Source organism: Lithobates pipiens, unplaced genomic scaffold (genome assembly GCF_037356315.1).
Source record: "Lithobates pipiens isolate NorthernLeopardFrog02 unplaced genomic scaffold, aLitPip1_a1.2 Scaffold_13, whole genome shotgun sequence".
Lineage (NCBI taxonomy): Eukaryota > Metazoa > Chordata > Amphibia > Anura > Ranidae > Lithobates > Lithobates pipiens.
The window spans coordinates 20,292,006-20,318,640 of record NW_027507718.1 but is presented as its reverse complement, the minus strand read 5'-3'; the positions used below and the strand labels follow the sequence as shown (position 1 = coordinate 20,318,640).

Genomic DNA, 26,635 nt, shown 5'->3' with positions numbered 1-26,635 from the left:
TAAGCCCCGGACCAATTTGCAGCCAAAGGACCAAGCCCCCTTTTGCGATTTGGCACTGCGTCGCTTTAACTGACAATTGCGTGGTCGTGTGACATGGCTCTCGAACAAAATTGGCGTCCTTTTTTTCACACAAATAGAGCTTTCTTTTGGTGGTATTTTATCTCCTCTGCGGTTTTTATTTTTTGCGATATAAACAAAAATAGAGCGACAATTTTGAAAAAAAATTGTTTGTTTTTTTACTTTTTGCTATAATAAATATCCCCAAAAAATATATAAAAAAACATTTTGTTCCTCAGTTTAGGCTGATACGTATTCTTCTACATATTTAAAAAAAAAAAAAAAAAAAAAAAAAAAATCGCAATTAGCGATTATTGATTGGTTTGCGCAAAAGTTATAGCGTTTACAAAATAGGGGATAGTTTTATAGCATTTTTATTTATATATATTTTTTGCTAGTAATGGTGGTGATCAGTGATTTTTATTGTGACTGCGACATTATGGTGGACACATCGGACATTTTTGGGACCATTGTCATTTATACAGCAATCAGTGCTATTTAAATGCACTGAATCCTGTGTAAATGACACTGGCAGTGAAGGAGTTAACCACTAGGGGGCAGTGTAGGGGTTATGTATGACGTTATATGTTTTTTTTTATTGTGGGGGGGGGGGGGGGGGGGTGGCCTGGCATGTGACGTCACTGATCGTTTACGCAGACCACGTTCTTCAGCTCTGTGACCCGATCGCGGGACACCAGTGGCGATCGGGTCCGCTGGTCCCGTGGCCACGGTCATGGAGCTCAGGCCCGGGCCGGGCGCGCTCCCGCCCACGGCTGGACACTTAAAGAGCCACGTACAGGTACGTGATTGTGACCAGCCGTGCCATTCTGCCGACGTATATGTGCAGGAGGTGGTCCTTAAGTGGTTAATCAAGCTAAATCATATATTATGCTATACGTTATAACAAAAATTTATTATTTATCCATTTACTGTGAAATTACTGGTTTGAAGTTATAGCTTCAAAACTTCAATAATTTGTCTGTTAAGCCATCTGCTTGAGTACAGTTTTTGGAAATATAGGAAATTAACTTAAAAACAATATATAATTATTTGTATATTATTACTCATGGTAAATAACCACTTGCCACCCAGGCCAATTCCGACACGTCTCTCCGTGTAAAAAACAGGATTTTTTGTACTCACCTTAAAATCCCTTTCTCTGTAATTCACAGACCGACACAGCTCCTCTCTGTAACTAAATGGGTTGTATAGCTTGCCATTAGGAGAACTAGGCAAAATTGTTACACAATGCACAGAACTTTAATCCCGTCCCAGGGAAGCGGACAATGTGCTATCAACCCTCCTCACTGCTCCCAGCAGCTTCAGTACGTCAAAAAGCAGTATAACATAGAAAAGAAGGAGGGGTGGATGCTGTATCGGTCGGTGAATTACAGAGAAAAGGATTTTACGGCGAGTACAAAAAAATCCTAATTTCTCTTATATTCACTGACCGACACAGCTCCTCTCTAACTAAATGGGACATCCCCAAGCAGTGCCAAACGAGGGGTAGGAAAAAAACAGCATAAAAACTTCATCCACCATGGCAAGTGGGAACTAGTGAAACTAAACCCACAAAACAACAGCAGTGTGTGGAAAAACTCCACCATATAACCAGGTATCCTCAACAGGAGTGATCCCCAAGACCGCAACATTGCGGTGGTAATTCAACCAAGCATTAACAAAAGAGTACTGCGTTTTTATCGAAAAACCAGGAAAAAAACTCAATTGCAACTACATGGCCGTCTGAAAAACTTTGCGGCCAAAACAGGCATCAGCCGATGCACTGACGTCTACCTTGTAGAACTTGGTAAACGTATGGACAGACGACCAGGTCGCCGCCTTACACACCTGAGCGACAGACGCTTGGTGTCGGAAGGCCAAAGATGTTCTGATTGCTCTTGTAGAGTGGGCTGTGACCGGAAAGGGGGGCACCTGCCCCTTCAAGGCGTAGGCTTGGACTACAATCTGTCTGATCCACCTGGAAATGGTGGCCGACGAGACCGCCATGCCTTTCTTAGGACCAGCCACCGAAACAAACAGTGAGTCTGACTTCCGAAAGGGAGCTGTTGCAGACAAGTACACCTTCAGAGCCCTAATCACATTGAGAGCATGAAGGCCCACCTCCTTGGGGTGCTTCAGCTTAGGACACAACAATGGCAATACAATGTGCTCATTGATATGAAAAGCCGAAACCACTTTTGGTAGAAAGGACGGTTGCGGACGCAACACCAACTTATCTCTGTGGATGGCCAGATAAGGCGACTTGCATGACAAGGCAGCCAATTCCGAAACCCTCCTGGCCGATGTGATGGCCACTAGAAAAAACACTTTCCGAGAAAGGGTCAACAAGCTAATCTCTCCGATATTCTCAAACGGCGGCTTCTGAAGCACCGACAACACCAGGTTCAAATCCCACGGAAGTAACGGAGGACGCACCAGAGGGACTACATTTTGCACCCCCTGAACAAACGTACTCACTAATGAATGAGATGCCAGGGGTCCCTGGAAAAAAACAGCCAAAGCTGAAATTTGCCCCTTGATGGTGCTCAACGCCAACTTCTGGCCTACACCTTGCTGAAGAAACAGCACGATCCTGGATGTAGAAAAGGAGCGCGAATGCCATCCTTTCTCCTCACACATGGAGATGTAGGCCTTCCAGGTACGATGGTATATCTTCCGTGAAGAAGATTTACGTGCCCTCAGCATAGTCGGAATCACAGAGTCCGACAGACCCGGTTTCACAATACCTGTCTTTCAACAGCCATGCCAATAAAGCCAGCGATGGTAAAGCAGGGTGAAAGATTGGACCTTGGGATAGGAGGTCCTCCCGCAACGGCAGTCGCAGGGAGCGTCTGCCACCAGACGCACCAGGTCTGCGTACCAGGCCCACTGAGGCCAATCTGGGGCAACCAGGATCACTGGGATCCCCTCGGCTTCCACTCTGCGCAGCAAGCGTGGCAACAGTTGAAAAGGCATATATTAGCTGGTACTGATCCCACGGAGCCACCAGCACGTCTGACGCTTCTGCCCATGGATCTCTGGTCCTGGACACGAATCTCCGTACCTTCCGATTGAGACAGGAGGCCAATAGATCCACATCTGGTGTGCCTCACCTCAGGCACAGCAGCCTGAACATCTCCGGATGCAATGCCCATTCTCCTGGGTCCAGCATCTGTCGACTCAGATAGTCCGCCTGGCAATTTTCCACCCCTGGGATGTAAATGGCCAACAGGGCCGGTACGTGTCGCTCTGCTCACCGAAGTATGTGAGCAACCTCCTGAGCAGCAGCTGAGCTTCTTGTTCCTCCTTGGTGATTTATGTACACCACACCTGCGGCGTTGTCCGACTGTATTCTGATCGGACGCCCTTGAAGACTCACCGAGCATGTGTGGAGGCACAGCCTGATCGCTCTCAATTCGAGCAGATTGATCGGCAACTTGGATTCCTTCGTCGACCAGAGGCCCTGAGCTGACTGAATCCCCATCACTCCACCCCAGCTGGACAGACTGGCGTCCGTAGTGATCACCGTCCATGTCAGAGGAAGGAACGATTTTCTGTACTTAATCGCTGGGAACCTCAACCACCAGATCAGGGAGTCCCTGACTGGTTGACTCACCTGGATCTGTCGATCCAGGGACAACGGAGATTTGTCCCACTTCATAAAAATCTCCTTCTGCAGGACTCTGGTGTGGAACTGGGCATAAGGTACGGCCTTGAAGGAGGCCACCATGAGCCCCAGTACTCGCATGCAAAAGCGGAGCGACGACCACTTGCGGCTCATCAGTATATTGACCGCCGCTCTGAGAGTCCTAAATTTGTGAGGGGAGAAAAACCCTAGCTTCCCAGGAGTCCAACAGTAACCCCAGGTACTCCAGATGCTGAATCAGTACAACCACCGACTTCTTTAGGTTCAACAGCCATCCAAATTCTTGCAGGGTCTGGAAGGTGATCGCCACTTCCTCCTCTAATTCTGAGACAGAAGAAGCTCTCAGGAGGAGATCGTCTAGGTAACCCATGATCACGATCCTGCGTTGTCTCAGCAATGCCAATACTGGAGCCAGTACTTTGGTAAAGACACGGGGGGCTGATGCCAGGCCAAAAGGAAGAGCCACAAACTGGTAGTGGGCTTCCCCGACTGCCAAACGTAGAAATTTTTGATGCCGAAGGCATATGGGTATGTGCAGGTAAACATCCTGAATGTCCAAGGACGCCAGGAAGTCCCCTTGATGGAGTGCAGCGACTACTGAGCAAACGGATTCCATTCTGAACCTCTGCACTTTTACAAAGTAATTATTGCATTCGCTCTAACATTTGTAGTGTATGTAACCTGTGTGTATCTGGCATTAATACTAGCCAGTGTTTCACCAGCCACTGACGTCACCGCATGTCCCTGGCTCGAGTCCCCTTGACATGGTGAACTAAGAGGCCAGTGCACCTTTAGGCTGGGTTTACACTTGAATGCAGTAGCTCACAGCAGGAGTCTGGTGTGTCCTCATTCACTGTTCCAGGTTCGATATCAGCCCGAATTCTGAGCTGAATGCAGACCTGAAATGGACCAAAAAAAGACACACAGGGCCCCTGTGTAATTCAAACTGGAGCCGTTGTGGAGATATGTAAAACTGCTTACTAGAGAGACGGTCACAATCTTCTAACATGCAAACTGGATGCAGGGAATCCACATTCAATCCACAAAAGTGTGATCCCAGCCTTACAGTAAAAGGAATTAGTCCTGTGAGAAAAAACCCCAAGCAAAACTACTTCCAAGCAATGGTGAGATTTTTCCTTTTTGGTGAACTGGAGCCAGAAAGGAGGAGGACTGAACAACATGAAAGGCAGAACTACCTTTGGCAAGAAAAAAGTTCTTGGCTTGACCACCACCTTATCCCTATACAAAACCAGAAAGGGTTCCTTGCAGACACTTGCCTCTCAGAGAAACACCACCTTGTGCGAGACAGTAGAGAGGAATGCCTCTAATGGGTTCTCACAGTGGTCTTTGAAGTGCAGAGAGAAACAGAACGAAATCCCAGAGTCACAAGGGAACAAACCAGGTGGCCCTATATGGGATACTAAATCAATGAGTGAAAGATCAATGCTTTGTGAAACAACATGGTTGTTGGATGATACTACACCCCTGCTGATTAGATCAGCTGCAGGAAGCAGAAGGACCATGGAAATACTCAAGGGTGGAAGCTCCAAGATGTACACCAAGTGAAATATGCTTTCCTTGTCAAATCATGTGTACAGTACATAACCTTCCTAGCTGTTACCATTGTAGGAACACTCAATGTAGGAAGATTCAGAGATGCCCATTTTAGAAAAAAAAGTAACCTGAAATAGGATGACAAAACAGTTCTTGGGGAAGAAGATCCTGACGATCCCACAGAATCCAGAGCACATCTGCTAGGAGCCTTATCAGGCCAGACTACTGCATTTGCTTGGGCCATCCTAAAGCAATGTAGGCTTGCTGGAATACTCTCCATCTCGATCTTGCAAAGCAAACAAGGAAGTAGTTTCAGGGGCGATATGAATTTGGGTGTACTGATCCCACAAGCATACACTTCTGCTCGGGGTGGATAAAATCAATGAAAAAAAATTAAAAACAAAAATCGGATTTTTGCAATTTAAATCTGATTTTTTTGATATCTAAAGATAGTCTTCTATTTAAGATACATAAATAATTTTGTTTATTCAGCATGAAATGGAGCTTAGTTATGTAGCATGAGGCAGTATATTCTGCAATATTTACATTTTTGGTAAACTCATTCAATTAATTCAAGCTCTGCAAGTTGAGATAACATCCACAGCATTGATGCATTCACACAATGTCACAGTAACCGTGGGATAAAACAAAGTTCAGGAATATTCCTTTATCCCATAGGTTTTGAAAATCTATGTACACTATTTATGTACACAAACTGCATGATTGAATCGGTTCTGATATCTCTGTTTTACAAACCTGAAAGCTTATTATTCTAAATGGGAAACGTTCATTTTTGTTTGCAAATATTAAAGATTCTAACTACCAACAAGAAGTCTTTACATTTAAAAAGCACCCATAATTTCAGATCCATCAAGGCAGCGCCTGTTAGCCGGCATCCACTCACCTGCTGCCGCATCACCAGCCATCCCATTAAAGTGGATGGGACTGTTGGTGAGTCAACAGCAGGTCAGAGGAGGAGCCGCTGCGGGACAGAGATGACAGTTGCTTTTTAAAAATTATGATTTAAATTGTGTTTAAATCAAGCCTGTTTTACTAGCGATTTAAAATCATCATTTAAAGTGACACTAAAGGTTAATTTAAAAAAATAAAAACAAAACATACTTACCTCCACCAGCTCTCTCTGCTCCTCCCCACATCAGATAACCCCCTGGGAGAAGCGTTCTCCTTGGGGGTTACCTTGTGGGTGAGCTCCCGAGTCCAGCATTTAGCGTCCATAGACGCCAAATGCAGGACTCGGCCCCGCCCCTGGCAGCGCGTTTTTTGACAGCAGTGGGAGCCAATGGCTGCACTGCTATCAATCTATCCAAACAAAAGCCGAGAACCCCCTAACAGAGAGACAGCGCATCCCCGTGGGACAAGTCTCTGGGTTCAGGCAACTAAAACAGGGGGGCTGTGGGTCGGTCACCAGCAGGTGTTTTTTCACCTTAATGCATAGGATGCATTAAGGTGAAAAAACACGAACCTTTACAACCCCCTTAAATTGGGGTTTAAAATCGACTTGATGTTGCTACAGAAAAGAATTTCCGTGGCCGGGAATCTTCTTTTCTCTCCGTAAACTTTCTTTTCTCATTACGTTTCTCGCACGATTCTCCCATCATTAATTCGAAAATCGTTAAGTTTTTCAAAAAATGTCCAACATGTTCGATTCCTCAAATTTGATTTCCGCACGAAACTTGGCTGTTGCTGCAGCCCACTAATGGAGTGAAATTTGTACGAAAATTCTTAGATACGATTTTCAAAAAATAATTATTTCGAAATTCGAACCGTGTATGGCCGGGATTATATTACAATACACATTAGTTAATCCTCTAAAGTTGGCGATAGATGGATAGAATGTAAAAACAAAACTCCTAGGAAAATTCATACAAAAATGATCACAACATTCGTATATTGTTTGAAAGATTTCATTTGCTTTCAACATTTTGATTTTGGAATGATTGGATTTTAGCAAACAAAAGCCACATATACGGTTAGAAATTTGTTTGTTCATGAAAAAAAAAAAATCCATTCTGCACCTTGAAAAGTTTCTTTCAAGTTTTTTGTGTAAACTAGACTGTAATCTTTAGCTGCCATAACCACTGAACGCGGTGAACAGTGGCTAAACAAAGTTTCTAGTTTCCTTTTAAACTAAACTCCTGAACTGCAAACTTGCTTTACATCAGCAAACGTACTTGCAAACGTACTGTAGCCCCTTTCTAGCATGACGACTGAGCAACTAGATTTCCAATAGAGAATAATGAAAACACACAAATGTGTCAGTTGTATGGGATCCCTGCCAGAAAAAATAAAAAATGTTTTCTTATAACAGGTTTAATATATCAGACTCTTAAAATGTTTACTTGCATTTTTCCCTGTAATAGTTCATGATATAATATTACGTGGCCAGTTTAGATGAAAATCTGTGCTAATTGAGTTCTTAACTTCCTTTACCACAGTACATTTTCTGATGCAAGGCACTGCTGAGAAAGCAATGATGCATCTTGCTCACCTGTAGTTTTCATACATTCAATTCTGGTATAAACACTGCTACTGGACACTTTGTGCAACTTCTTTTTTTTTTTTATTCTGTAGCAATAAACCCATAGAAAACTGTTCTCTGAAAAATCTAGTAGTGCTTGTATAACCTCACCAGCTTGTTTGCTATAAAAAAAATTAACTTCTCTTCAGCACAGAAGAGGTCATGTTTGCACAACAGGCATGTGACAAACAAACTTATAAATGTGACTCATATAAGGCAGCACTGTGAAACCATGAAGCAGGATTAAAAAAAAGAGTAAGTTAGACTAAGAATGGGCGTTGTACCCTGTACACATGGTCGGACATTCCGACCACAAAATCCGTTGGATTTTTCCAAAGGATTTTGGCCGAAACTTATGGTACATACACACGGACAAAGTTATCGGAAAATCTGATCTTTCTGAACGTGGTGACGTTCGCTGCGTACGACGGGACTACGTAGAGGCCAGTAGTCAATAGCTTTCATCTCGTAATTTATTACGAGCATGTGTGGCACTTTGTCCGTCTGAATTCTCTACAAACGATCGGAAAAAGTCTGAACGGATTTTGTTGTCGGAAAATTTTAGATCCAGCTCTCAAACTTTTTCCGTCTGCATTTCCGACGGAAAAAGTATGATAGAGCCCACACACAATCGGATTTTCCGACAACATAATCCGATCGGACCGCTTCCGTCAGAATTTCCGACCGAGTGTACAGGGCTTCATAAGAGCCACCATATTGATTATTTTTTATAAAGACAGACAGCAGTCACATTCCCATATACATTATAGTACAACCCTATATGAAAAAAAAATATGTCACGTTTTCTGTGAGAAGGCTGTATGTATTAAAGTGGGAAAAGCCTAGTGATGATGGAACAGTTTTTACCAATTACTTTATTGTACGGTATAGCTATAATGAGAAATTTGGACTGATCACATGTCATAATACTTACTATTTAGTAGAGTCAGACAGCTGATATTCCCGTCGCCTGTCATAGCATTCTTGTATCCCAGGATCATTCCATAGATATTTTATTGCATCTACATAGGGCATCTCAAATGTAGACACCTTCTCTACATCAACTTCTCTGATTAACAGTGCATGGCCCTTTAGAGAAGAAAAAAAAAAACTTACAATGTAAGGACTAAACCCATAACAAAGCTAATTATTTGAAAACTATGTTTACATTTAAGACTTTACATTTAGCCCTGGTTCACAACAATACGATTTGACAATCAAAAATTGCATGACAAGTTGCACCCCATTTGCAGCAATGGAACCATTCAAACGGTTACGAGACAAGTCTAGACTTTAAAAAAAGGTTCCTATGCTACTTTTGTGCAATTTCATTGCGATTTGCATTGAATTCTATTCAAAATTGCACCAATCACCGGTTTTCAAACCACGCTGAAGTAGCATGATTTTAAAGCCGCACTGGAGTGAATCAGGGCTTAGGGCCAGTTCACCGCACTTACAGTGCAGGAGGCACACATTTCCCACATCGCACAGAAATGTGCTGCCCAATGCAGATGCATGCTAATCTTAATAGCACCCCCAAGCATCTAGGAAAGGTAGGTACATTCACGGCCAGTCGTTGAATCGTTGCATTCATTCATGTTAAACCTTAACAACCAATGGGGGATTAGATTTACCTATGAACATAGCAAAATGTCTGTTAACTTTTTGGATTTGGTTATCTTCAAAGAGCAGAATCAATTACTAATCAAAACCTACTTTAAGCCGACAGATCGCAATGGATATATTCCAATAGATAGTTACCATCATCCCAACTGGATTAAAGCAATTCCCAAAGGACAGTTCCAACGTCTTAGGAGGAACTGTTCTCTGTTGGAAGATTTTGAATACCAGGCAAATGGAAATGAGCCTGTGAATTAGGATAAAGAATTACAAACAGAGTCACTCTTAGATAGCTTACTGACCCCTAAAAAGAGAGCAGAGGGAAACAAGAAAACATTTGAATGGTCCTTTTTTTACAACATTTTCATTACAATATTGGTGGGTGAACAAAGTGATCAAAAAGCATTGGCAGGTTCTAAAAAGTGACAATTCTGGGACCTAAACTTCCGGAGAAACCGCACCTTGAAAGATACTTTGGCCCCCAGTGTAATAAACTCCTCCCCTCAGAAAGTCAGATGTTTGGGAAAATGAAAGGTTTTTTTGTGTAAAAGATGTACTATATGCAAAACATCAAAAAACATTAAGACTTCCTTTTCTTCACAAGTCACTTCAAAAGGTATATAACATCACCAACTTGATGACATGCTGAACTGTCAAGGTCATTTATCTTCTTAGGTGTCCGTGCAGCCTCCAATATGTGGGGAGGACAACAAGGGCACTTAACGCAAGAATAGGGGAACATCTAGCCATTATACGTAGCAGGTTTATTGGACATAGTGTTTCCAAACATTTTCACCTTCATAAGAGGGACCCTTCCCTCCTTCAGGTTATTGCTTTAGAGAGGTATAGCCCTCATTGGGAGAGGAAATAACATTAAAATATGCATTTCAAGCAGAGAAACCAGATGGATTTTTGACATACAATGTTATAGCCCCAGTTTTGTATATTGAACTGAAGGGTTAATTTGCCGGTCATAGTGTTGCCCTTCCCCTCAGAGTTTGTTTTAATATATATATATAATTTGTAAAGGTGCATGTATATATTTTTGTTATCCTTCAAATAGGCTTTTTTTAAATGTACATTTTTATTTTATTTTTCATCAGAATAATCAATCCATGAGGTATTGTGAGTAACAATGGCGATTTAAGGATACTAAATGTTTCATATGAACGGATGCTTAAATGTATTCCTTTTAATTTTTACAATCTAAAAATGTTTTATGTAGAATGATGATAAATAATTGCATTACAGGGGGTCCCCGACTTACGAACATCCGAGTTGTGAACAACTCCTACTTACGGACGGGGCCCGAGTGGCGTCACTGCCGGCCGACGCCATCTTCCTCTCCTTGCTGGAGTGAGCCGTTTCGCCGTTCCTGGCCTAGCTGCGAAGTTAAGGGGACCCCCTCGTCATCCTGCCTGCCCATCCACAGGCCTGGTACGGTCCAGTGGCCTGCCAGGCCGCTAAAACTGCCCGTCATGGCTGCGGCCTTGTGAAGCCTCCAAGATCTCCGGTCTTTCCTGCGCTGCTGCCCCATGGAGGTGCACCGCGGCTGGCCTGCCTTGACTTGGATTGCAGACACTGCTGCTTTCAGCATCCATCCATCTCCCTGCTGTGCCATCAGGTGAGCTGCCCGGCAGTACTGTAATATGATGGAGTGCTGTGAACAAGGCTCATCGCCGAAACTAGTCTGCTGCTTACTGTACTCACTGTGAAGACTTGAAAACAAATATGCTTGATGGTATGGAGTTGCCGGATGCTTTTATTCGATGACCGTTTGTCTATTGGTGTGTAGGAGGACACTTCAGCTTGGACACCCTGACTGCAAACTTCCAAAGTAAGACTTTGTTTGCCACTGCTTTAAGCCATACAAACTTTGATCAAATCAGTACCGCAATATGCCTATGTATACAGGGCGGTCTAGCAGGACTAAACGTAGCGTGGGGGATCACAATCACTTTTAAAATGTGTGTCCCACCCTCTCACCCCCCCCTCCCCCCCACATACCTCTCTCTGCTGTCTCCTGTCCCTGCCACCGATGTAAACAGTGAGAGGGGAGAACTGTGCTCCTCCCATCTCAGCTGTGACAGGAAATCTAGCACAGTTCTAGGACTCCTGTTTTGGAGGTGACAGGGTCAATAAAGAGAACCTGCCATCTCCAATTACTATCACACAGGGAATTGATTTCTCCTGTGTGATAGCAATAAAGTGAAGTGAAAAAAATTTGATAAATATATATATATTTTGATAAAAAATGTATAAAAAAAAAAAAGTTTTTTTTATTAAATTAATAAAATAAAAAAGTAAAGAATAAGAAAAATATTAAAAATAAGAAAATTATACAAAAATAAAAAAGTAAAAAGTAAAGTAAAGTAAAAGTATAAAATAAACTACGAATAAATAAAAGTGATAGAAAAGTAAAAAAAAAAAGAAACAAAAAATATTTGAACTAACCTTGCCGCCCCTGCCATCCATTTACCATGCTCTGTTGATTTGGGGGGGGGGGGGTGCATTGCGGAACCTGACCTTGGGGTGGCAGGGAGAGCAAATGTGAAAGGCCATACCCCAATGCATGCTACGATTATTACCAAGAAACGCAGTGGTTTAAATGTCGAGATGGAAAGGCCGCTGATAATTTGGATAGGAGACCAAAATCAGCGTAATATACCCATCAGTCTTACTTTTGGTCAAGAAAAGGCTTTCAGCATTTTCAACGATTTAAAAGCTGCCCATCCAAGAGAAGATGATTGCCATGAAGAATTTGGTGCAAGTAGGGGTTGGTTCAATGGCTTTAAAGAAAGAGCTAATTTGCATAACATTAGAGTTCAAGGTGAAGCAGCAATTGCCGATGCAAATGCTGCAAATGATTTTCCCAAGATATTGAAAGCTAAGATTGACAACAAAGGTTATATGCCAGAACAATTTTTTAATGTAGATGAAATGTAGATGTAACTGGCTTGTTTTGGGAAAAAAATGCCAGCTAAGACCTACATGTGCACCAGGACATAAGGCATCAAAGGACAGGCTGACTGTATTACTTGGGAGTAATGCATCTGGGGATTTAAAGCTCAAGCCTTTGTTAGTGCATCACTTCTTCCCAGGGCACTAGGTAATGTCACTAAAACTACTTTCACACTTGGGCGTTGTGGGCAGTGGTGGTAAAGCGGCGCTTTGCGGCCGCTAGCAGGGCAGTTTTAACCCCCAGCACAGCGCCGCTTTGCAGGTAGGGTTGCAGCGCTGCCCCATTGTTTTCTATGGTAAAATACGTTAAATACACCACTCCTACAGTACTCCAAAGATGCGGCTTGTAGGACTTTTTTGACCGTCCTATAAGCGCATAGATCCCATGTGAAAGCCCGAGGGCTTTCACACTGGAGAGACAGAAGTGGCTGTTTCAGGGTGCTTTGCAGGCGTTACAGCACTAAAAATAGCGCCTGCAAAGCGCCCTGAAACAGCCACCCCAGTGTGAAAGGGGCCCAAGGCATCTCTGCGTTATTTGGAGGGCAAATACAAAGGCTTTGGTTACAGCTACAATTTTTGAAGATTGGTTTTCAAACAATTTTGTCCCTGCTGTTGAACATTATTGCTTGAGGGAAAACATTCCCTTCAAAATTCTTCTCCTTGACAATACCCCTGGACATCCAAACAGCTTAGCTGACTTGCACCCCAATGTAAAGGTGGTATTTCTACCCCCCAACACCACATCACTACTTTAGCCAATGGATCAAGGAGTCATAGCCTCCTTTAAGGCCTATTTATGCAGGACATTCTCACACGCTATCAGGGCTACCCAAAAGGATCAGATGACCTTAAGAGAGTTCTGGAAGAATTATCACATTTATGATGCCATCAAAAATATTGCTGATGCTTGGGCTGAAGAAGTGAAGTGAAAGAAACAAATATGAGAGGAGTTTGGAAAAATTTGTGCCCCCAATTCACAGAAGAATTTCTGGGGTTTACACATTAAGAAATCGCCGCAACCAGGCAAGCTGTGGACATCAGTGAAAATGATATTTCATCGAGTTACTCGACTCCCATGGCAAAGAACTAAGCAATAAAGACCTTATGGAACTAGAGCAGCAGATGACAGCATTTAGGGAAGAAAACCAGGACCTAGAAACTCCAACATTGAAAAAGTTTTCTACAAAACGGTTAGCTGATGCTTTTCATCTTGTTGAACCAGGAATGGCAAAGTTAGAGGAGCAAGATCCTGATACAGAGAGGTTACCAAAGTTTATCGTACAGTTACTGATGGCCTGAGATGCTACAGGGCTATTTATGATGAGATAAAGAAAAGTGCTGTGCAAACATGCCTTGATGTCTACTTCAAGATTCCAGCAGCTGAATCAGATTCTATAATAAAAGTCCCATCCTCTTCAACAAGCCCATCATCCTCCATCATGATTGTTTAATGTTGTTCTGTACAGTACTGTACAGTGTTTGAAAATGTTTAAGAAATTACAAGTATGTATCTACATGCACAGGTAAACATAAATATGTTAAACCAAACACCTGTCTACATTGTATTTATTTATAGAGCCACTAAAGTTTTTACTGCTGTCTGTATCCTCATTAGATGGATTTAATCTCGCTTCCTGTCTCCGAGACTGGATTTGCACTTAAAAAAGTTACTGTTCCGACTTACAAATTCGACTTAAGAACAAACCTACAGTCCCTACCTTGTTCGTAACCCAGGGACGCCCTGTAGCAATTTGTTATAGTATATGTATCAAATGCATGTGAAAGTTTACCATGGTTTTTAATATACAAAATACATATTGACACCATTGATAAAGAGGACATTAGTATATGACACTGGAGGCCGGCTTCTTAGCATAACCAAAGTAGAAACTACTGAAGCTGACAACCCACGGTCTTATTTTAGAATGTCGGACTCAATAGCCAAACCGTTAAACCTAGTGTTTGTAAGGAAGGATGGAATACCGGACCTTGCAAAAGAAGGTCTGCCCACAGTGGTAGGGACAAAGGGTCCCCTACCATGAGCTTTATGATCTCGGCAGTGGCGGCCCATCTATAGGGGGCGCCCGGGCGCCGCCCCCCCTCCTGTGTAGTCAAAAAATAAAAATGTTTTTTAAAACTGCCCCTTTAAGAAAAAAAAGTCCTTTAACATAGTGCACTGTGTAAGGGCGCCGGACACAGTGCGCTATGGAAGCGCCACGTCAATGCAATCACAAGATTGCAGACGTGGCGCTTCATTTGCGGGCTTTTATCCCGCCCTGGGGCGCTTTCCGAAGTGCCACTAGCTTCCGCCCGGCGCTCATAGTATCTAGTACTATGGCCCGGCGGTTTGATTGACATCTGACTCAGATGTCACTTCCTGTTTTCGCTCACACCGCAGGAGAGGAGAGAGGGCACAGTCAGCAAAGTAAGTGCTGCTGTGCTCCGGGGGGAGTATCTGTAACACATTTGTTTTATTTTATTTTTTATTATCAGTGCCTATGGAGTGACAGCAGCATTTTTAATCTCCGACTTTACTTCCCTAAGACCGGTCACGATCACAGTGAGTGTATGGAACGGCCAGCAGCAGTGGATGTCATGGATCACAGTAAGTGTTTGTGTAACGGCAGCCTCAGATAAGACTGTGAGAGTAAGGGATGGGAACAAGTGCACTGTGTCTGTGTTACTGTCTTACTTTCTCCACTCCCCCCCCCCCCCCCCCCCTAACCTCCCTGCTTGGAATGTGTGTCTGTGCTGGAAGACTCATACCTGGCTGTGAGGGGACTGTGAACAAGTCCTGAGGAGGGGGGGTGGGGGTTGTACATGTCTGCCTGTGTGTGTGCTACATGGAGACATGGGAGGAAGCTGACTGCATGCTAAGATACCCCTCCCCCACTGTATACACAGCATGTCACAGTACACAGTCCCTGACCTGGTCACCAGTGGGCACCTGGCAGCATTTGATGACACAGTGGCTGCGTTTGGGCACAGAGGCTGCGTTTGGGCATAGTGGCTGCTTTTGGGCATGGTGGATGTGTTTGATGGCACAGTGAATGATTTTGATGACACAATGAATGCGTTTGATGGCACGGTGGGTGCGTTTGATGGCACGGTGGGTGCGTTTGATGGCACGGTGGGTGCGTTTGGGCACGGTGGGTGCGTTTGGGCACGGTGGGTGCGTTTGGGCACGGTGGGTGCGTTTGATGGCACGGTGGGTGCGTTTGATGGCACAGTGGCTGTGTTTGAGCACAGTGGATGCGTTTGGGCACAGTGGCTGCGTTTGGGCACCGTGGATGCGCTTGATGGCACAGTGGCTGCGTTTGGGCACAGTGGATGGGTTTGGGCACAGTGGATGGGTTTGGGCACGGTGGATGCATTTTATGGCACGTGGTTGTGTGTGATGGCACGGTGGATGCGTTTGATGGCACAGTGGCTGCATTTGGGCACGGTGGATGCGTTTGATGGCACGGTGGCTGCGTTTGATGGCACGGTGGATGCGTTTGATGGCACGGTGGATGCGTTTGATGGCACGGTGGATGCGTTTGATGGCACGGTGGATGCGTTTGATGGCACGGTGGATGCGTTTGATGGCACGGTGGATGCGTTTGATGGCACGGTGGATGCGTTTGATGGCACAGTGGATGCGTCTGATGGCACAGTGGATGCGTTTGATGGCACAGTGGATGCGTTTGATGGCACAGTGGATGCCTTTGATGGCATAGTGGCTGCATTTGGGCACAGTGGCTGGGTTTAATAGCACAGTTGATGCATTTGATGGCACAGTGGCTGCGTTTGGGCACAATGAATGCATATGATGGCACAGTGGCTGCGTTTGATGGCACAGTGGCTGCGTTTGATGGCACAGTGGCTGCGTTTGATGGCACAGTGGCTGCGTTTGATGGCACAGTGGCTGCGTTTGATGGCACAGTGGATACGTATGATGGCACAGTGGCTGCAATTGATGGGTTTTTTTTTTTAGTTTGTTTGCGCCCCCCCAAAATTTTTGAGCACCAGCCGCCACTGGATCTCGGTAAACCAAGATCTCCTGGGCCACAAGAATCACCTCCTTCACTTCTTGCTTGATCCTGCGAAGGCAGCGCAGAAGCAGAACAGGAGGGAAAGCATAGATCAGTAAAAACTGATCTCATGGAAATACCAAGTAATCTGTTTCGTATGCCATCGGATCCCTTGTCCTTGACACAAAGTTGTCAATCTTGTTGTTGAACTCGGACGCCAACAGACCAACGTCTGGAACTCCCCATCCTTGGCATATTGAAAGAACGATGCCGGGGTGAAAGAACCATTCTGCCGGAAACGATAGTTAGCTACTCAAGTAGTCCGCCTGCCAATTCTCCATTCCTGGAATGAAAATTTCGGATAGACAAGGAATGTTGCTTTCTGCCCAAGACAGAAAAAAATTAACCTCTTTCTAGGCCGCACGACTTCTCGTGCCCCCTTGGTGATTGATATAAGCCACAGCTGTGGCATTGTTGGATTGGATCCTGACATGACAATTTATAGTCTGAATGTTCAGGCCTCCATGGCCAGGTGTACTACCCGAGTCTTCTAGAATATTGATGGACAAGGTCATCTCTGATCTGGACAATTTCCCTTGGACAGACGCTTCCAGGACTGCTCCTCACCCCGAAGGGCTGGCATGTTACCACTTTCCAGGTAACTGGTAAAAAGGATCTTCCTTTTTGAAGATTCTTGGATATCGAACATCAATTGAGGCTCTGACGCACTTTGGCGGATAAACGCAATGGGAAGTCCAGAGTTTGGATCTTCTTGTTCCAAGTTGACAGGATACTGTTCTGAAGCAGTCTTGAATAGAACGGCGCATAAGGAACGGCCTCGAAGAAGCCACCATCTTTTCCAGTAAACACATGCAAAGATAAATAGAAGGATTCTTCTTTGTTTTGACCCTCCAAATCAGCTCCTTTAAGGAACTGATTCTTTCCTGGGGTAAAAAATACCTTTTAGTGGACTGTATCTATGATCTGCCCTAAGTACTGCAATCTCCTTAATGGTTTTAAGGAGGATCTTACTAGGTTGAGGATCCAACCCAAGTATTCCAGGTAGCTGACTGTGGTAACCAGACCTTGGTTTAAACGGGCTACCGATTGACCTATCAAGAGCAGATCGTCTAAGTAGGCTAGTATCGTTATACTTTGAGCTCTTAACCTGGCTAAAGGAGGAACCAGGATCTTTATAAACACACTAGGTGCAGTAGCTAGCCCGAAAAAGGTAGAGCTACAAACTGGAAATGAAGATTTTCTACCTTGAAGCGTAGAAATTTCTGGTGAGCGGGGAAGATCAGCACATGGAGATAAGCATCCTTGATGTTGATAGACGCCAGAAGTTCTTCCCCTTGTAGGAAGGAGACTACTGATCGGATAAATTCCATACTGAGGGAAAATTATTTTTCCCTGGATCCTTAAGACCGTTTGATCTGAGAAAAAAAACAAAACGAGGAGACGGGAACTCTTGGAACTCCAGTTTTGGAGCTATTGAGAAAGTCCCCCATTTGTCTTCCTGTCAGATCCATGAGAACTGCAGAAGAATCCCCCCTATTGTGCTAGCGGGGCGCCTCCTCATAAGGAAGCTACAGTATTTTGTAGGTTTTCCTCCCCCAAGACCTCTTTTAGTCCCTGGGGTTAACTCTGAGGATTACCTACTGAACCTGATGGTGGAAGCCATTGTGACTGCCTGGCACAAAAAGAAGGAGCTTTTAAAAATGAAAATATATTTACTCCTTTACTTAAATGGGAAAAAAGGGGGTACTTTTCCCACTAGAATTTCTTTGATGAATTATCCAAACATCCTCAAATAGCTATTCCACCGCAAAAGGAAGACTAGCCAGGAGTTTCTGCATGGTGAAAGGAAGTTCATCCTCCACTGATGTGCTTTCCTGCACTCATGTGTTTAGCAACAATGTGCACAGAACCCTGTATAGCACCTGGTATTCCCAGGCAGTCTCCTATACAGGTACAAACCGCCGTAGGCATCTCAGCAGTTGTGCGTCTGGTTAGTTTATAAGCAAGCACCTGCATTTAGGGCCTTGTGGAGTTTCTACAAAAGGAACTCATAAGCAATTGCAAGCATAAGCTGCCAGAATTCTGGGCCTGCTGAGCAGGATACCTAGAACACCTGTTAAACTGGCCACAACGATTAAGCAATTACTGTCAGCCAGGCTGCTCGATGTGCCAGAGAAAATTTTTTTTTTGTTTTTTTGTTTTGTTTTTTTAACAGGAATTCCAACTTTATTTGTTGGATGCCTAAGCATTTGAGCATTGTCTGCCGAATAACAGCTCTTATTCACAGAGGATATACTGCATTAATTGCCAGCATACCGTACTTAATGAATTTCCTTCACCATAGGATAAAGTGTAAAAACTTTCTTAGGAGGAAAAAACATGTATGTGGGAGATCTTCTCAGATACAAAAAAGGCTTTTCCGACAATAAATGGACAGGAAAAAGCATGCACAGTTCGAGGAGGCTTTAGCGAACCTAAAACACTCAGTTAAGGGAGCGTAGATGCGGAATGGATCATTCAGCAAGACATTGAAACCAGCTGGTTCTCCCACATTTGACACCTCAGAAGAGTAGTCATCAGCCTCACCACAGTCCCCTGAGGGGATTCGTCTTCTCCTGCCCCTAGTTCCCCAGTTTGAGGGTCCTGGGCAATGAAAGATAACCTGTGCGATTAAAAGTCACTAAACCCATCATGGCTGAGGGAAAAAAGAACCTTTGGTAAAATACACAGGGGCTGCAGTGTTGAAAATAACTGCAAACATTTCATGCCCCTCGTGCTCACTCTAACCAGTCGCTCCTTCTCAGGGGAGGATGCCATCTGTAGAGATGAGTAGGCTTACCAGACCTAGAGGGGGACTCCTTTAGCTCTATTTCTAGGGGTGTTTTAACCCCCTTTCTGACCTTAGCCTGATAAACAAAGCAGAGGTACCATCAGAAGAAATCTCATGCACTGCTTGAGGAATAGTTCAGCTATTAAGGCTCAGACTTATGCAGCAGTAAAATGTGCCAGAGGAAAAAAACCTGTCACCAAAATCTTAAATACCACCTTTGGTCTTGTGTCCCTCCATATTTATTGCAAAATACAAATGGAGGCTCTTTTAAAAACAAACCCTCAGACGCTGGAGGACACCAATGCATCGCTAAACCCTGCCCCCGCATCACCTACAGCCCTCCCTTTCAAAAAGAGCCCTTTTCCCGCGTGAGCGGCAGGGGCTCTCAATCCTGTGGGATCCCTGTGGGAAGGCGAAATGGCGGGGGGGGGTAAGCCGCGAGCGGCATTTTATTTTTTTACAAAAAATTGCAGTTTCCTTCCCCAAGAGGGGAAGAAATGTTGGCACAGAGGGGCGTCTGGTGGAGAGAGAGAACCCCCCAGACTTACCGGAGGTCTGTCGTTCGGCCGGAGGAAGAAGCATCTGCTTCAAGACACAGCATGGCTCTGAGAAGCATGAGATGCGAGTACTCAATACAGCCCCCAGTGGTGATACATAGGCATGACGGCATTTAATAAATTTAAGAAATACGATTTTTTTTTTACATTTCTTAGAAAACTCTGCTTACCTTTCCCCCAGCAGGGTTTTCTGTGGTAAGCCAACAGACCCAATCTTAACGGTGCACAAAAAGAAACCCCCTTAATGGGATTTTAATGGACCACCAATACCACCAAGATTGAAGATAAAACTTGTATTTTAATTCATTTTCCACAAAATATAAAAAAGAACACCCAGACAAAGTATCTCCAATAAAATACAATCAGACAGGTATATATAGAAAAAACATCTATACAGAAAACCACAAATACTCTCATTGATATCCCAATCCCGACGCGTTTCCAGTCTCTGCTATTATAGAACCTTCATCAGGGGTAGAGAGCAAGAGAAAACAATATTGTGGCAATTCTTATTAATAGTGCTCCTCCATGAATGTAGGGCAGGAACACTAAATAACGCCAAGGGCATATGACCACACTTTAAAAATGTTACAGTGGAATGGTACCACCCGATATAAATCTTCCAGCAATATTTCGGTACGGGAGATAATAAACAACCCCTTAACAACATGTTAATGGGCCCCAACATGGGGTTTCCCAGATCGCTTGAGGGTACGGATACCGGAAAAAACAAGGGTGTACCCAACAGTATCTGCTTGGACTAGTGGTATGACAAGGTTGGCTCCGTTAAACATTCAGGAGCTGGGGATCCTAAAAGGAAAACCCACAATCCTGGGCCTGCAATAGCACCCTGGCAGTAAAAACGTTATGTCCTTAATACCAAAAAAGTACTGCATCCCAGGGTCCAGCTTCCCAAAGGAGAGCATTCACAGACAAAAACCTTGTTTTTCTTTGGATACGAGGCCCAGGTACCATTCAATACGGCCAAGATCAGACACTCTGAATGGATCCGTCTGCATAGCCAGCCCCAGCAAGGATTGCTCCAGTGGAGCTCAGCACAGGACATCTTTACTTTTGACAAACACCTTAGACACTGGCGAAAAAAATGAGGTACTCCCACCAGTGGGAGGGGTTCTATAAGGAGTGCACTTTTTAATTTAGGACGTGACAGTGTCCATCACCTGAAGGTGGCCTATAAACCACATAGTAACTACTATGGCTCTGTGTCCCCTGATGCATGATAAGAAATCTCTTAAAGCGGAGGTCCACCCTAAAGTGGACCTCCGCTCATCGGAACCCTCCCCCCCTCCGGCGCCACAATTGGCACCTTTCAGGGGGGAGGGGGGTGCAGATACCTGTACAGTACAGATATCTGTACCCACTTCCGGGATAGCTCTCTGCAGAAAGGGGCGTATATTACGCCCCTTTCCGCAAGTGCCCGCCCCTTCCCGCAAGTGCCCCGCTGCCTGCTGGGAAAACACACAGATCCCAGAGGCAGCGGGGACCGTCCTTATTGCGCAGCACGGCTCGCGCATGCGCAGTAGGGAACCGGGAAATGAAGCCGAAAGGCTCCATTTCCTGATTCCCATACCCAAGATGGCAGCGGCAGCACCCGAGATACGATCTACAGATCGGCTTCGGGTGCCGACATCGCGGGCACGCTGGACAAGTAAGTGTCACTATTTTAAAAGTCAGCAGCTGCAGTATTTGTAGCTGCTGGCTTTTAAAAAAAAATAAAAAAAAATAAAAAAAACGCGGAGTCCCAGTGGACTCCCGCTTTAATGTTGTGAGTGCTGCTCTTTCCACAACTTTCTGGAATCACTGCATGCTTTTCAGCTTCTCCTCTGATGTTTACTTTCAATTTCTAAGGACTATATTTCCCATGGTACCTTGCTGCCTGCAAGCAGTGGTTCCTGTACTGACTCCACCTCCTAAAACTCACATCTCTGCACCTCTGTAGTTCAGAAGGCAGGCTCTGCCTGAAATGTGTGACATGGCAATGTTTATCAACAGGGTATAGTGAATATGTGTCACGGAATACAAGGAAGTCAATGTGTGAAATTCTTCACATAGTAAGTTTACAAAAATCAAGGTTGTTCAGATTAATAGAGTAGGCTATATTGAATTATCTGAAAACACAGTGCGGAAATATAGGCCTTTTCATTTTGCCGATTTAAAGCAGAAGTAAATCTTAAAAACAGAAACATATTAGCAGATAGAGTCAATTGGTGGAGGAGAATGTATAGGTCTCTTTAGCCAAAGCCTCCTACTTAACTGCTAGAATTATTTTTAGAAAATCTGTATGACTGAGGGGCATGCACATGGGAATGGAGCCAAGTTCAAAAGATAATATATTGCATGTGCAATATTTACATCATCTGTGCCTGCCCAATGGACGAAGCAAAAAGATGTCAGACCCAGAAGAGGAGGATAATATGACACCAGTGGGGACAGAGTGGATGTCATCACTGGAGGAGCACACCCAGACGAAGTGTGTCATAATTTGGAATTCTGTGCACATTATAGTAAATGCTGGCCACCCCACCTTGACTCATAAACCACCACAAAGAAAGCAAGGAACTTTTTTTTTCCCATCAGGCGCGCAACAGCAATACAAACATTTTGGTATTGTTGCTGAATGCTATACCATCTGTGATTGTAAAGTCTCTGTTTTTTTCTCTCAAAATAACAAACGTTATACTTGCCTGCTCTGTGCAGTGGATTTGCACAGAGCACCTCGGATCCTCCTCTTCTCGGGGTCCCTCTTCAGTGCTCCTGGCCCCTCCCTGCTGTTGACTGCCCCCACAGCGAGCAGCTTGCTATGGGGCACCCAAGCCGAGCCACAGCTCCATGTGTCCATTCAAACACGGAGCACCAATTTGGCCCCGTCCCCTCTCTCTTCTGATTAGATAACTGATTTTGATTAACAGCAGGGCCAATGGCGCCGCTGCTGTGTCTCAGCCAATCAGGAGAGTCTCGGGCGGCCAAGGCAATTGTGGACATCGCTGGATAGAGATGGGGCTCAAGTCAGTATTGAGGGGGGGGGGGGGGGAGGTGAGGGGAGCTGCTGCACACAAGGTTTTTAACTTAATGCAGAGAATGCATTAAGATAAAAAACCTTCGGAGTTTACAATTCCTTTAACCATTGTCTGTGTCATTTAAAATATGTGTTCAATTACTTCCCGCTTGTTGCTATAATTATATCAGGAGAAATATTTCCAAGAGTTACAGAACAGAAATAAAAAATGTGTTTCCAACAGGATGGGAGGGGGGCTAGAGTATGCATCAGAATTGTTCTACTGTATGCATCCCCATTGAAAATCTCATTTCCTGTCTCAGCGACCTGGTCACCAAGCACTAATAAAACATGATAGTGTATCCAACCCACCACCACTCTAAGCATAACTCAAGCCAAACCAAAATGTTTTTCATAGTGTTAAAGGTTATTGAGAGAAAAAAAACTGTACATTTAAGGATTGAAAACAAACTTTTTAATTTAAAGACAACTTTAATTTTTTGTCCCCTATACCTTAATGCTACATAAAGTTACATACCTTTGGTAGTGATATATAGGGTTGCATTGGTGCAGATTCTAAGCATTTGCATAGGTACTTGTACTCGTGCAAATGCTCAGATACCATTTACGTGCAGTGCGGTGCGATTTGAGCCATTAAAAATCAATGGGCTTAAACCCAGGCTCGTCACAGTGACTTGAGCATGGGTTCACACAGGAGCAGTGGTGGAAACCGCATGCGATTCAGACAACAATTGCCTTCCTCTTCAAATCACATGCCATTGTTTGCAGTGTGATTTTAGCCTATTCATTTTGCATGGGCTCAAATCACACCGCAGCGCAAGGAAAAAAAAAACAAAACGTACGGTACTTGCATGTACTTGAAGAAAGGTATTGGTACTACTACTCGCGCTTGAAAAACTGGTATCAGTGCATCCCTAGTTATATATAATAGATATGAAAAAAACTGTTTGTGAATCTGTAATTACACGAATAGGTGAAAAATAGACTTAAAGCAGTAGACCATATCCGTTACAGCCAAGTAGGCTGCCATTTTAGCTTCTTTTTTATCTGCAGTTGCCATGGTGCAAAACATATGATCAATTATGACACCAGCCAGATAAGACCAAAATTAAGCTCTTTGGCATCAACTCAACTCGCCATGTTTGGAGGAGGAATGTTGCCTATGACCCCAAAAACACTGTCCCCACTGTCAAACATGGATGTGGAACCATTGTGTTTTGGGGGTGCTTATCTGCTAAGGGGACAAGTCAACTTCGCCGCATCAAAGGGACGATAAACAGAGCTATGTACTGTCAAATCTTGGATGGGAACCTCCTTCCCTCAGCCAGGGCATTAAAAATGATGGGTCATGGGTGGGTATTTCAGCATGACAATGACCCAAAACAAGGAGTGGCTCAAGAAGAAGCACATTAAGGGCCTGGAGTGACCTAGCCTGTCTCCAGACTTTAATCCCATAGAAAATATGTGGAGGGAGCTGAAGGTTTGAGTTACCAAACGTCAACCTCAAATCCTTGATGCCTTGGAGAGGATTTGCAAACAGGAGCTGGACAAAATCCCTCCTGAGATGTGTGCAAACCTGGTGGCCAACTACAAGAAACGTCTGACCTCTGTGATTGCCAATAATGCTTTCGCCACCAAGTAATAAGCCATGTTTTGTGAAGGGGTCAAATACTTATTTCACTCATTAAAATGCAAATCAATTTATAACTTTTTTGAAATGGGCTTGTCTAGTTTTTTGTTATTTTTTCTCTTACTGTTAAAATAAACCTACCATTAAATTTATAGACTGATAATTTGTCAGTGGGCAAACGTACAAAATCAGTAGGGGATCAAAATACTTTTTTCCCCTCACTGTAATGACTTTAACACAGTTTAAAAATGAATAATTTAGGCAAGTATGAGGGCCATGCCAAAGAATGTTGCACTGTCCACATACAATATATGAGCAATAAGAACAAGCCGATCTTTAAAATACACCTTGCTCGAGAAAGGAGGATCCTGTAATTCACAGCAACAGGCAATACAATCTATATGGAAACTCTGAGAAAAGGAACAAAAATGTTGCAATTACTGACTTGTTTTAAAAGTGCAAGCTCCAGGGTTATCTTCTTATGCCTACCTTCACCACATTCTAAGTTGATGATCTGAAATAAGCCTATAGGTATCCAGCGGTGGAAAATCTAATAATAACTCATTGGATAATGAAATATTGCATTTATCCCTCTATACCCAAAACTCTGCTCCTTCACCACTCTGTTTTTCTTTTTGGGTAGTAAAAAATATATGACAAAAGCAAAGGAAAAAAATTAATCTAAATGCACACTTTTTCTCATTTTGGATAAAGTGATGAGGTATTAGAACTGCTGTCATGTTTTTGTTGCCATCTATGTCACCATTAGGGAGATTCACCAGCAGTCCTGCATTGTATGTGAGGATGCCAGAGGCCTGTCCACAACCTGAAGTGTCAGAGGAGGGCACTAGCTGCCAGAAAATGAAGACCAAAAGTTAAGTATACCACCTTACTCATCATTCCCTAGGCAAAATTAACAGTTTAAAGGGGTTGTAAAGGTTTAGGATTTACCTTAAAGTGGATGTAAACCCTCACATATATCCAGTGAAGTGAGCAGCTGATACAGCTGAACAGATGATACACAGAGATTAAACAAATCTCCCTACATAAGTTTCAATTGTAAGGCTCGGTTCACACAGGGGCGACTCAGATCCGACTTCAGGTCGCCCCTAGTCGCCTCAGGTCGGACAACATTTAAAAATCAATGTAAGTGAATGAGAGCCGTCTTAATGCACGCTACTGAAGTCGCTCCGACTTCAAAAGAAGTTCCTGTACTACTTCAATATGACTTGTAGGTGACATGTACCCATTGATTTCAATGGAGGTCGCCTCCAAGTCGGATCTCTGTCTATACGGAGGCGACTTTGACAGAATTATTAGCTCTGAAGGGGGAACTCCACGCCAAATTTCTGAAAAAAATTTGGCATGGGTTCCCCCTCCGAGAGCATACCAGGCCCTTAGGTCTGGTATGGATTCCAAGGGGAACCCCCTACGCCGAAAAAAAACGGAGTGGGGGTCCCCCCCAGATCCACACCAGACCCTTATCCGAGCACGGTACCCGGCGGGCCAGGAAAGGGGGTGGGGACGAGCGGGCGCCCCCCCTCCTGAGCCGTACCAGGCCGCGTGCCCTCAAAATGGGGGGGTGCCTTGGGGGAGGGGGGGGGGCGTGCGGCCCCCCACCCCAAAGCACCTTGTCCCCATGTTGATGAGGACAAGGGCCTCTTCCCGACAACCCTTGCCGTTGGTTGTCGGGGTCTGCGGGCGGGGGGCTTATCGGAATCCGGGAGCCCCCTTTAATAAGGGGGCCCCCGGATACCGCCCCCCCACCCTATGTGAATGAGTACGGAGTACAAAGTACCCCTACCCATTCACCTGTAAAATAAAGTACAAAAAAAAACACAACACACAAGATAAAATAGTTTATTGCACAGCTCCGGGGGTCTTCCGTCTTCGGGGGTCTTCTCGCCGGCTTTCTTCCTCGCCGCCGCCCTCTTCTTCCGACTTCGGGGGTCTTGTCCCCCTCTTTGGTTCTTCTTATAGCTCTTTTACAGGCGGTGGCCCGGTCTTCCGTCGCCGCCGCCGACTTCCATTCTTCTTCTTCTCCTGGAGATGTTGACTCGACGCTCTCTCCGGCCGCAATGCCAGGGACGCGCTGCGCGGCGACTTATATAAGGACAAGGGGCGGGGTCATCGGTTGATGTCACATGGCGACAGTTCCAGCATCCTCCGG

The 26,635-nt window shown here is 44.4% G+C and overlaps 1 protein-coding gene across 1 annotated transcript in view; it reads right to left on the bottom strand.

Moving 5' to 3' along the window:
- Nucleotides 1-26,635, bottom strand: part of LOC143973961 (guanine nucleotide-binding protein G(q) subunit alpha) — a 199,189-nt gene that overhangs the window by 53,362 nt on the left and 119,192 nt on the right. The window contains exon 3 of the mRNA XM_077474891.1: nucleotides 8,731-8,885. Coding sequence (XP_077331017.1) covers nucleotides 8,731-8,885 — 155 coding nt within the window. The remainder of the gene's footprint in view (nucleotides 1-8,730; nucleotides 8,886-26,635) is intronic.